We start from the raw sequence: 13186 nt of genomic DNA, 5'->3' as shown, positions 1-13186 counted from the left end.
GGTCGTCGCTCAGCCTCCCCGTCCAGCTGAGGTCGTCGCTCAGCCCGCCTGCTCCATGGCAACTAGCGTTCCCCCCTTCTGCTTCGAGGAGACCCACGCTCCTCTCCCTGGCCACACGGAGGACTTCTCTCGGCCTTCCAGTTCAGCTGGGGACGTCGCGCCGCTTTCATGCTCTGCCGAGGAAATATCTCAGCCTCCCTGTGCCATTGTAGAAGCCGCCCGGCCTCCTGATTTTGCGGGGGACATTTTCTCCAGGGGGCCAGGACCACCAGATGGAGGACGTATAATTTTGGGCGCTCCGGGAGTAGCGCCCTTGGGGGAGGGTTGTGTCACGTATCAGGAAGCTCTGGACTCCACTTCCCATCAGCCACTGCACTGCACTACATGTCACATGACCACCTGCACCTGATTCACGTTTTGGTTAATGAGCACTCATGTGTATATATAGCCATTGTCTGCACTGATTCACTGTCTTTCGTTGTCTTAGACCCCTGTGTTCCATGTTTGACTCACGTTGTTTATGTCTCGGTGTTTGTTTCTTGCCACAGTGTGTTTAGTCAAGTTTTCTTAGTGTCTTTGTTTCTCGGTATGTTTCTTCTAATAAATGTCACTATCTGCACCTGCTTCTGGCTCAACTCCGATCTGTGACACTATAAATAAAGTTGATACACTTTATCAAATGACATGTTGACATTTTGTAGTAATTTTCACAATTTTAATTAACTGAAAAACAAAAAACAGATCAGTCACATGGAAAAAGTAAGTACACCCCTACATTTATCACACCTTTAAATCCATAAAGTTAGAATCAGGTGTTAAAGATTGGGTGCCAGTGATTAGAACCTGCTTAGGGAGTGCAGGTGGAACCTGTCTTATTTAAACCTCTGCCAATTTGTCTCAGTAAATTCAGCCCAAGAGCAGAAAGTAATTCACTATTGTTACAAGCCTCTGTTACAAATTACCACAACTTAATTAAATGTGTGGTTACAAGATAAACATTGTAATTTATTGATTTAATAAATATTTTAAGTTGCAAACATTATTTTGATGAGTTGTGTTGGCATAACAATGTTGATAATTACATCAACTTAGTGTGTATAATTTAACCTGAAATTTCTGCATTAATTGATTAAAACAAAATTGAAGTTGTAGTAACTTAATGAAATTAACTTGATAACTTAATTTTTCTCCACCTTGAGTTCAGGATTTCAATGCCCCTCCTCTACCCATTTAACATGCCTCGGCAAATTGAGACAGTTAAGACTGTGTTAGAGGACCTGTAGACTGAACAGTATGATACAAAGGACATTTCAAGGTGAGTATCATTTCATTTCCAAATAAATTCTACTAAAGCAATGAATTTGGGTTTATTCTCAATTGTGATATGACCAAAAGTGGACTCTTGTAAAGTTTAGGCTAAATGTGCTAAGACAGTTGATGGACTATGTTGTACGTAGCTAACGCTAGTCATATTTAGCAGCGTAATTTCAATATCTACCCTTTAGTTTACCATAAATGGATAAGAATGATAAAGTTTCATTTGACAAATCTGCTCATCTAGGGAGGGTTTTTCATTCGTGCCATAGGAAGGAAAAACATTATTATTTATCTGCTTGTTCATTTACCCATCAACTACACTGTGTAATCTAATTTCATGCACTGACACATTTAAAAAAAATCTTTTGCCATTACATAGATACCCTTCTAGCTCCATTGTAGTCAATTGGTCTTTGAGCAAAATTAGCAGGCTTTGGACTGTGGATAGTTCTGTGAGAGGGATAAAAGTAGTAGAGGCAGAGTATTTCTTTTTTGTCGGTACTGCTCATTTCAGCCAGTGGTTTTATGTCTCTAAAACCCACAGAAAGAGATGTTCGGTATGATGTTTGTATTGTAAATGACACTGGATTTTGGTTACTATTGTTATGCAACTTTTATACAATCTAAAAGTTTGTAATTTTTCCTGGTTTAAAAAACTTCATTAAATTTTTCTGAAGATGTCAAGATGCTTAAATGATCATTAATGTGATTCTGGCAGCATCACCCAGACCTACGTGTATCTACTAGATCCTTGACGGAATCTTGTAACAATCCTAAAAATATAGGTGTGTTTCTAGGCTGTAATGCCATGCCACTATCTGTATCTGTTTAGAGCTCCAAATATTTGTATTTGTGTATAAAATATAATGTGGACCACTATATAGTGCCACTAACTCTGCAAACACTGAAAACAAAACAGGACAGCTGGAGAATGAAGCCATTTTTCAAATAGCAGTTTCCATTCAACCAAGCACCTTGTGGAACTTTCTGGAATCTATCAGTCTATCAATCTCTCTCTCTCTCTCTCTCTCTCTATATATATATATATATATATATATATATATATATATATATATATATATATATATATATATATATATATATATATATATATATACAGTGTGGGAAAAAAGTATTTGATCCCCTGCTGATTTTGTACGTTTGCCCACTGACAAAGAAATGATCAGTCTATAATTTTAATGGTAGTTGTATTTGAACAGTGAGAGACAGAATAACAACAAAAAAATCCAGAAAAACGCATGTCAAAAATTTTATAAATTAATTTGCATTTTAATGAGGGAAAAAAGTATTTGACCCCCTCTCAATCAGAAAGATTTCTGGCTCCCAGGTGTCTTTTATACAGGTAACGAGCTGAGATTAGGAGCACACTCTTAAAGGGAGTGCTCCTAATATCAGTTTGTTACCTGTATAAAAGACACCTGTCCACAGAAGCAATCAATCAATCAGATTCCAAACTCTCCACCATGGCCAAGACCAAAGAGCTCTCCAAGGATGTCAGGGACAAGATTGTAGACCTACACAAGTCTGGAATGGGCTACAAGACCATTGCCAAGCAGCTTGGTGAGAAGGGGACAACAGTTGGTGCGATTATTCGCAAATGGAAGAAGCACAAAAGAACTGTCGATCTCCCTCGGCCTGGGGCTCCATGCAAGATCTCACCTCGTGGAGTTGCAACGATCATGAGAACAGTGAGGAATCAGCCCAGAACTACACGGGAGGATCTTGTCAATGATCTCAAGGCAGCTGGGACCATAGTCACCAAGAAAACAATTGGTAACACACTACGCCGTGAAGGACTGAAATTCTGCAGCGCGCGCAAGGTCCGCTGCTCAAGAAAGCACATATACATGCCCGTCTGAAGTTTGCCAATGAACATCTGAATGATTCAGAGGACAACTGGGTGAAAGTGTTGAGGTCAGATGAGACCAAAATGGAGCTCTTTGGCATCAACTCAACTCGCCGTGTTTGGAGGAGGAGGAATGCTGCCTATGACCCCAAGAACACCATCCTCACCGTCAAACATGGATGTGGAAACATTATGCTTTGGGGGTGTTTTTCTGCTAAGGGGACAGGACAACTTCACCGCATCAAAGGGACGATGGACGGGGCCATGTACCGTCAAATCTTGGGTGAAAACCTCCTTCCCTCAGCCAGGGCATTGAAAATGGGTCGTGGATGGGTATTCCAGCATGACAATGACTCAAAACACACGGCCAAGGCAACAAAGGAGTGGCTTAAGAAGAAGCACATTAAGGTCCTGGAGTGGCCTAGCCAGTCTCCAGACCTTAATCCCATAGAAAATCTGTGGAGAGAGCTGAAGGTTCGAGTTGCCAAACGTCAGCCTCGAAACCTTAATGATTTGGAGAAGATCTGCAAAGAGGAGTGCGACAAAATCGCTCCTGAGATGTGTGCAAACCTGGTGGCCAACTACAAGAAACGTCTGACCTCTGTGATTGCCAACAAGGGTTTTTAAACCAAGTACTAAGTCATGTTATCTGTATACCGTGTTGATATTTCTGTAAAGCTGCTTTGAGACAATGTCTATTGTAAAAAGCGCTATACAAATAAAATTGAATTGAATTGAATTGAATGTTTTGCAGAGGGGTCAAATACTTATTTCCCTCATTAAAATGCAAATTAATTTATAAAATTTTTGACATGCGTTTTTCTGGATTTTTTTGTTGTTATTCTGTCTCTCACTGTTCAAATAAATCTACCATTAAAATTATAGACTGATCATTTCTTTGTCAGTGGGCAAACGTACAAAATCAGCAGGGGATCAAATACTTTTTTCCCTCACTGTATGTGTATATATATATATATATATATATATATATATATATATATATATATATATATATATATATATATATATATATATATATATATATATATACAGTATTTCATAAAAGTGAGTACACCCCTCACATTTTTGTAAATATTTGATTATAATTTTTCATGTGACAACACTGAAGAAATGACACTTTGCTATAATGTAGTGTAGTGAGTGTACAGCTTGTGTAACAGTGTAAATTTGCTGTCCCCTCAAAATAACTCAACACACAGCCATTAATGTCTAAACCGCTGGCAAAAAAAGTGAGTACACCCCTAAGTGAAAATGTCCAAATTGGGCCCAATTAGCCAACTGCCAATTGAATTGTTAGTGTTACAAGGTCTCAGGTGTGAATGGGGAGCAGGTGTGTTAAATTTGGTGTCATTGCTCTCACACTCCCTCATACTGGTCACTGGAAGTTCAACATGGCACCTCATGGCAAAGATCTCTCTGAGGATCTGAAAAAAAGAATTGTTGCTCTACATAAAGATGGCCTAGGCTATAAGAAGATTGCCAAGACCCTGACACTGAGCTGCAGCACGGTGGCCAAGACCATACAGCGGTTTAACAGGACAGGTTCCACTCAGAACAGGCCTCGCCATGGTCAACCAAAGAAGTTGAGTGCACGTGCTCAGCGTCATATCCAGATGTTGTCTTTGGGAAATAGACGTATGAGTGCTGCCAGCATTTCTGCAGAGGTTGAAGGGGTGGGGGGGTCAGCCTGTCAGTGCTCAGACCATACGCCGCACGCTGCATCAAATTGGTCTGCATGACTGTCGTCCCAGAAGGAAGCCTCTTCTAAAGATGATGCACAAGAAAGCCCGCAAACAGTTTGCTGAAGACATGCAGACTAAGGACATGGATTACTGGAACCATGTCCTGTGTTCTGATGAGACCAAGATAAACTTATTTGGTTCAGATGGTGTCAAGCGTGTGTGGCGGCAACCAGGTGAGGAGTACAAAGACAAGTGTGTCTTGCCTTTCATGTGTGGAATGACAAAAAAACCTCCTGCAGTTTGTAAGCTCTGCACTGATAAAATTTTACACCAGACACTGCAGCACTGAAGCAGGCATTTCGGTATCGAGTCAAAAAAGAATTTCCCGCACTGCTCGTGTTGAAATAAAGCACCAATACACTGTTGAAAGATTTAAATCAAAATTTGACAAAAAACTATATATTGCACAAAAAAATTATTTGTAGAGTAGTATATTTCATACCCAGTTAATGTTAATAAATAAGAAAGTTTATATTATATGTGACCAGTTTGATGTTCAAGGATGAAGTAGAAATGCTTTGTTTGCGGCGAGTGAATGTGAGCCCAACAGGAGTTTTTTTTTAGAATTCAGTTAATTAATTCTGTTAATATGAATTAACATTCAATAAGTTAAGAAATCTTAATTTATTCTTCAGAATTTAGTTCATGTGTTAATGTTAATGTGAGTAATGTGTTTTCTGTTTATGAGACCAGTTACTGTGAAACAACTTGTGGAAAAGGAGAGAATAAAGTTTTTATTTGCATTTCATTCATAATTATGGAATTAATTATTATTAACTTAAAAGAAGGCATAAAAGGCAGAACCACCAAACTATAGGTTATGATAGAGGTTCGGCCAGGTGGAAGTGGATGTGTTCGCCTCTGAGGAGACAACACACTACCTGCAGTGGTTCTCCCTCTCTCCTCCAGCAACATTGGGGCTGGATGCCGTGGTACACACATGCCCGAGGTCATGTCTGTACGCCTTTCCCCTGATTGCGCCCACAAATTCTAGCGAGACCACGACCGTCTACGTTTGCTGCTAATAGCACCTTATTGGTCAGCTTGAATATGGTTCTCGGACATAATATCCCTGCTAGACGGCACTCCCTAGGAGATTCCTATTCACAAGGATCTACTATCTCAAGCCAGAGGGTTGATTTATCGCCCTCAGCCAGAACTATGGAAACTGTGGGTCTGGCCCCTGAGGGGCACCAGCTCATAGATTCTGGTCTCTCAACCAAGGTCATAGAGACCATGTTGAACGCTAGAGCACCATCCATGAGAAAACTGTATGTGCTAGTAGACTGCACAATAGTCCAGGAGTTTTTTCAGCAGGGTTTGCTCCTTCTACAATTAGGGTCTATGTGGCTGCCATTTCAGCCAGCCATGCCTCTATTGATGGAGCCTCTGTGGGACAACATCCTCTAACATCGAGGTTTATGTGTGTTGTCAGGTGGCTGAGGCAGACCATTCATACCTTCCTGTAACTTTTCTGTATTCCTGGAAGGTCTGTCAGACACCCCATTTGAGCTTTCAAGTGAGTAGGAGATCTACAAGCTCGCTCTTTTGCCCCTTCCTGTCTTGACTTTGCCCCGGGATTAGCCAAGGCCTTCCTATATCCTAGGCTGGATTATATTTCTAAAGTGCCTACATCTGCTGCCCAGCCAATAGTGTTGCAGGCTTTTTGCCCTCCTCTGTTCCTCACACCGGAACAAGAGAAATTGCACCTACTGTGTCCAGTAAGGGTTCTCTGTATTTATGTCTACCGTTCTTGACAGTGGCGTAAGTCGGAGCAGTTGCTGGTCTGCTTTGGCGGCAACAGCAGAGGTGATGCTGTGTCAGAACAGCGCATCTCCAATTGGATAGTGGAGACAATCTCTATTGCTTATGCGTGTGCGGTATTGCTACGCCTCTGGGCATAAGGGCTCATTCCACTAGGGGGGTTCTCCTCCTCGAAGGCTTCATCCAAGGGGTTACACTTACAGTCGTGTGTTCTGTGGTGGGGTGGTCTATGCCACACACATTTTTTTGATAGTACAGTTTGGACATGGATTCCACCCCTGGTTTGAATGTCTTGCAGTGAACCTCAAGCTTAATAGCTCACGCAACGTTGAGTTCCCTTTGGGAAAGGGAATGTCTGTGTTACACATGTAACCCTGTTCCCTGAGAATGGAACGAGATGTTGCATAGCTTTTCATACTGGGGCATGTCTGTGAATCATGTCTTTGCTTCAGATAATTGAGGGTGATGACATGGTTTACAGGTTTTATAATCACACGACGTGTGAAATGCCATATCACCTGACCATGGCAGGCCTATAAATTGGCATGATTTCACACAGACTTCAGATATCAGTCATGTACGAGGGCACTTCCCACAGCATGAAGCTCACACAACATCTCGTTCCCTTCTCAGGGAACAGGGTTACATGCGTAACCCAGACGTTTTTAAAGCCCAAAATATACAGTACATTTCTGTGTGACATATTATGGTTGTATCAAACTGCCAGCGAGTGGGGCTGAAGTCATTTAAGTCCAGAGTTATGTTTTAGGTCTGAATACCAATGTGCACAATTTTGGTATTAAATCCTCACTGTGCACACTTAAATCAGTTCTGAATATGGCCCTGTGTGAGTTAATCAACCTTAGCATAATATAGACACATTTAGACAGAAAACTTATAACCACTGTGATGAAAACTTAAACCCTAACCCTTTACCCTAAATGTTTTCTCTATAAGCATAATATGTTTATCCTCAAAAAAACCCTGATTTTAAAGTACTCGTTAGGATTTGAGATTTAGTTTTCCTCATTTAAGTGCTATTCAGTATACTTTTGTTTCTTCTGTGACAATAATCATGATCAATCTGTAATACAACATAAGAAACCCTAAGTGTTCAAAAACTATGTATCCACTACAAACATAAATACATACTGGCTCATAGAAAGGGTTTAAAAATGTTATTCTGCAATTGCTTAGAAATTATCTAAAAAGTCAATATAAATATTTAAAATAATTCTTAAAGGGAAAGCTCCCAGTGAACACATCGCACTCTGAGGAAACAGGTAGTTTGAAGTCTGCTGTTGCTAGGTTACAGGCTGAGCAACACCATGTTTTGGCAAACAAATGCGAAATTAGCATATGACACATTCTGCTATCAGGGCTTTATCATTACAAATGAAATCAAACTCTCAGAAAATACAATGACAGATGTGCAAATGTGTCCACTGCTTAATAAAATGCAGAATCTATAGTTCTAGATTCTATCAATCTGAAATGTTGTGCCTCTCTTTTTCACAATAAAATTTATAAAATTACATAATCCAGACACAGGTGCGAAGTGGAAGAGAAGTATTGAGCATCAGTTAAAAATCAAACACACTGAATTTGATTACTAGATACCTTACATATCAGAACTGTATTGTAAAACTGAGCAGGCCACCATATTTAGTTGGACAAGATAAGTTTGTTAGTATATTTACTATAGTGTATATAGCTTTTTTCACCATACAAACCTAGTTCAGATTGAGACGGGGTGATGCTGATAGAATAGGAGAACAGGAGCAGCCAGACTGGGCAGATCATCTGGGCTGAGGTATGGAGATGAGACACCATGCTAGCCCTCTCCCTCTGTACCTTTCACTTGTACACACTTATCCATAGCATAGTTCATCATCTGGATGGTGGAATCTGTGCTCTGAAATGCAACAACAACAAAAATCCAGAACAAAACAAATAAACACACAAAACAGCCACATTTAATTTGCCTTTATGAAAATATTGCATGTCTCTCTTATTACTTATATATTTACTACTGTTATTAGCAGTTATTTACGACTTGTACTTCACATATAATGAAATCATATTATTTCCCTTATGGTATCTGTTAATTTCGGGTACCATGGATGTGTACTGTGTGTGTGTCTCTGTCTGTCTATCTATCTATTTATCCCACAATAATGTGACAGATATTAAGCCTTAAAGTTTTGATCTTTAATACAATACAATTATTTTTTAACTTCATAGTTTTTTTCTTAACATTTTAGCAATATTTTGTTAACATATATTTACCTATACAGATTTAATGGGTAACCAGATGTAATCATGTGTGCTTCTATCTTTTCTTGGATCATGCAGCTTTAGCATGATTCCAATCTTATTGGCCAATAAGTACCTCTACAGAACAACATAGTCGCAGCAGCTGGCCTCTCCTCTCTGGCTCACTGAATATTCCCTATTTTGGTTGTGTGTTACAGGCGCCATTATCACAACCCATGCTTTGTACACTACATGCCTCTTTAGTGCCTTCAATGGACTGGCCACTTTAGGCCGCGCAGCCGCAGCCCCTCCACTTGCCGATTGTGACATGAAAAGAACAGGCCTGCTTTGTACTCAGAGGATCAGTTAGCGAGCCTGTTAAGAAACGCTTGTTGTCTGATCGTGTGGGCTTTCATAACTGTGTGTCCATGTAAGGTGCTCACAGACTTAATGATTACCTAATTTGACCAGTGTTAGAGCAGAGGCGTCCATCATACTTTAAAAAAACACAAAGAAAATCACTGAAATGACCAAATATGAGGTGAAGATTTTGTACTTGTAATTAATATCTAATAATCTTCACAATCCTTCTTGTGTCAGTTTGAGTAATTTGATTGGCAAAATCATTATAACATTTCCACCTATAATGCATTAGTCCATCCAGTCACACAGCCATCTCTCCGTACATTCATCAATCAAGGCCTTTTTCTTTGAAACATCTTTCAGCATGTTTATATACGTGTTAGATAAAAACAGTGTACAAGTATAGTGGTTAAAATAGTTGTATAGCTTCACATATCCCAGACACAACTAATCAGTTAAAGTACAGTAAAGCTAGATGTTAATTTCTGCATGACTATATGATAAAAAAAAAAAAAAACCAACAATGGCCATCATCAAAAATACATTAGGGTAAGCTACATTTTAGCTGCAATTGACCTTGAATGAGTTTTTTTGTTCTATTATTTGCATTTGCAACTTTTTTTTTCATTATTATTTAAGACAAACAACCCCATCATACACAAATGTCTGATATGTCAATGAAGCAATCCCATCGTATGTGTAGCTAATGATCAAGAATTTAAAGTCTGAGGTGTGTTGTGGGCATTATTCCTATACTACATTATTACTACTTTACTAGACACAATCATTACTAAATTATGGGAAACTCATTATTGTCTTGCAGTCACTCAGTATGTGGTGAGTGCTTAGCTCTGTAATGGTTGACTGCAGTGTCATGAATGAGTACTTGAGAACCATGACTCATCTGGCGTGAAGCAGAGACAGCGGGTGGGTGAGCTAATGGGACTTAATGCCAAAAGCTGGGGGTGTGTGTTTGTTTTGGCTTCACAACACCCCATTAAATGAAAGCTATCATCAAGTTCATTAATGTTATAATTAAATTCTCTCTTCACAAATATAATTTACATTCAGGAAAATGGTAACTATCCCCAAAAGGTACAATTTCAGCCTATTCAGTAGGGTGTGATTTCTTTGACAATTGAATTTAGTAGTTAGAATTGTAAAGAGTATTACACCAGAAGAGGCTTTTGTATACTACTACCACATCAACTAAAGAAACTGTTCTCTATTAATAAACTCATCCTGGAGTGTATGTGCATGGGATATGAAAGATCTTTCCAGTTAAGGAGTAATGATTAAAGATATCTGGGCATTGAATTTTGTCTGGTAAGACCATCAGTGGTGCGAGGCAGGTAGCGACATTAGGCATGTGACTCAGACCAACTTAACCATGCACTCTTAGTCTGACTAGCTTAAGCATGTAAAACTGAGTTTGGACATGCTTGAATTAAAGCTTTCAACAAAGTCTTTGCACTGTCGCATAGTGAATTCCATTGCAAACTGCCTAAACTGCATTTGAGTCACTGAACAAGAGTCCAAATCTGTCAGTTGGGCATGCTGAGTCAGCACAGGCATGCAGTGAGTGAAGTAGATGTACGAGCTGAACACTGCCTCTTGCAGATGATCAATTACGAGGCAGCAAGCACATAGTTTGAACCTGTTTTCAGCTTTCACGATGTTCAGACACTGACCGCACAATTATAACTGTTGCAGGATTACAGAGTTGTATGTTAGAAGTATGTAGCCACAGGTTGGTTGGCCAGACAGCAGGAGATATGGAGAACACTGTATGGTGAAAATGCAGAGGAAGAAACTGACTGACAGGGAGAATGAGGGGTGAATGAAAGGAAACCGACTCCCACCTCTGTCATTGGGTTAGCAGTTATTCTGTAGCCAACAGTGCAGGGTACAGTCAGGGAAACCATTAGACCACATTAGCACCCTTAGCCACACTACAGCCAGTTGGTAGGTGCCAAGAAATGTAAAAAATAAAAAATAAATAAAAAATGAGCTGATAATGCAGAGTGAGGACCTGACCTGAGGAGAAAAAGGATGGAACTCTCCTCCAGCCCAAGTATGCACAGCCCTGCTAGTCAGGTGGGGGACGTGAATGCTTAGAGGAGATGATGCCAAAGGATTAACCACACCAACTGATAAATGAATGCAGTAATCATGAAGCAGTAGTCATAAAGGTAAACCAACTTAATACTGGTGGGTGCCACAGAGTTCCTCAGCATTCTTCAGAAACAGTATTATAAGAAAAAGTGTACTCATCAAGTTATGAAGTGTGACAAGCTATAGAGGAAAGATTTCTCATCACTGTCACAAGCCATTATACAGATAGCTCCATATGATGGAAAATTTGCCAAATTGCTGTTTAGTGTGTTGAATTTTGTTTGATTTGAGGAAATGAATGTGTGTTTGTGTGATGTATATGTTATGACTAGGGTTGTTTAGAACTGTGTTAGAAGAGCACCTAGTTTCCATGAAACTAGTTGGTTCTTTTACCAAACTCTTAAAATAGCCTCCCACTATTATACATTTTGTGATAAAATATATCTATGGCAAGTAAACATGCATAAAAACCCAACTCACACTGTTTTTTAAAAGCATGACAATTTTGAGGGTAAACCAGACAACTACAGTAGCAACCCGGCACACACAGCTCAGACCAAAACACGCAGTGCTAATTTACAATCCAGTTTTTCTGACTGTCACTAATGTCTACAGTGCTTTAATTGTGTTTAGGCTTCAAAACTGTGTTTATGCTCATATGGCTGCCGTATATATAACAAGCAAACTTTTTTGATGCAGAAAGGGATTAATTATGCTTGAAAACAGGCACAAACAATTTACCTCTGGCCAAAAGTATCTCTGCAAAATGCATTTGCAAATGCTATATTGTGGCTTTATAAAAAAGAGCAATACGTGCTTAATATAAGTACTATTACTATGACTACCAGAACTTTACATTAAGCTAATATTACTGAAAGCAGATCAGATTCATGGCCACCATCTGTAGACTCCTATTTATAGTATCTGGATAATTGTAGATGGTAATATTAGCATTTGCTTTGTAGTAGAGTGGTTCAGGGTATGTGCATAATTACAAATAGCCAGATGCACACTGTTCTGCAGGGAATCTGCACACTGTGATGTAAAGCTATATAATATCGAACCATTACCTAATCTTTTCTAATTTTAACACTTAATTTCTTCAAAATTGCTATGAAAGCTAAGTTTACTTTTACAAACCACCTTCAAGTGTTGCAGCAAGAAACAAACGTAGTCCCTTAATGGCACTAAGCCAGCTCTTAGTAAAATTCATTCATTCTGAGCTATGGGGTGATATAACTAGATATAAATAAACACAATGATTAATACAGGAAATCCCTGACACATGGGATGTGTGTAAAACAGACATTTTTCATAATGTGTTACAATTATAGCTTGGATTTTTGTAATGATTCTGGATATTTAGACAAGCAATTAAAAAAAAAGTAATACATTGCAAAAGTCAGTAAAATGCTCTGCAGAGATTGTTATTTCACAATTGAGGAATACAAATGCAAATTTACATATAGCATTAGATAAAGAGAATATAGATATTCTTAGATAATTAGAGAAAGAGCACTTACTTGTAAATGAGAAAGTGTTCAGCTTCAGTGCAGCATCACTGCAAGCAAGCTTGTTCTGCATTCAGTCTCCTCTTCACGAGTGCGTAGGGTTAGATCTCATCAGGCGGGTGCACACACAGACAGACACACACACACACAACCACACGCACACAACACAAGGGAGATGTGTTCATCTCACAGCCTGGAGACGCTCAAAAGGCTTGGAATAATATGAGAGC

General features: G+C 39.3%; 1 protein-coding gene across 1 annotated transcript in view; it reads right to left on the bottom strand.

The window, feature by feature from the left end:
* The window catches only part of LOC108255977 (roundabout homolog 1), a 25711-nt gene extending 12525 nt beyond the window's left edge, over positions 1-13186 (bottom strand). Inside the window, exons 1-2 of the mRNA XM_047149816.2 lie at positions 12969-13186; positions 8445-8626 (exon numbers count right to left, since the gene is read on the bottom strand). Of these exons, the coding sequence (XP_047005772.1) occupies positions 8445-8544 (100 nt within the window). The 5' untranslated portion in view covers positions 8545-8626; positions 12969-13186. The remainder of the gene's footprint in view (positions 1-8444; positions 8627-12968) is intronic.

This window comes from Ictalurus punctatus, chromosome 22 (assembly GCF_001660625.3).
Source record: "Ictalurus punctatus breed USDA103 chromosome 22, Coco_2.0, whole genome shotgun sequence".
Taxonomy (NCBI): Eukaryota; Metazoa; Chordata; class Actinopteri; order Siluriformes; family Ictaluridae; genus Ictalurus; species Ictalurus punctatus.
Note: the sequence above shows the minus strand (reverse complement) of the source record. Positions and strands in the feature narration are given on the sequence as shown.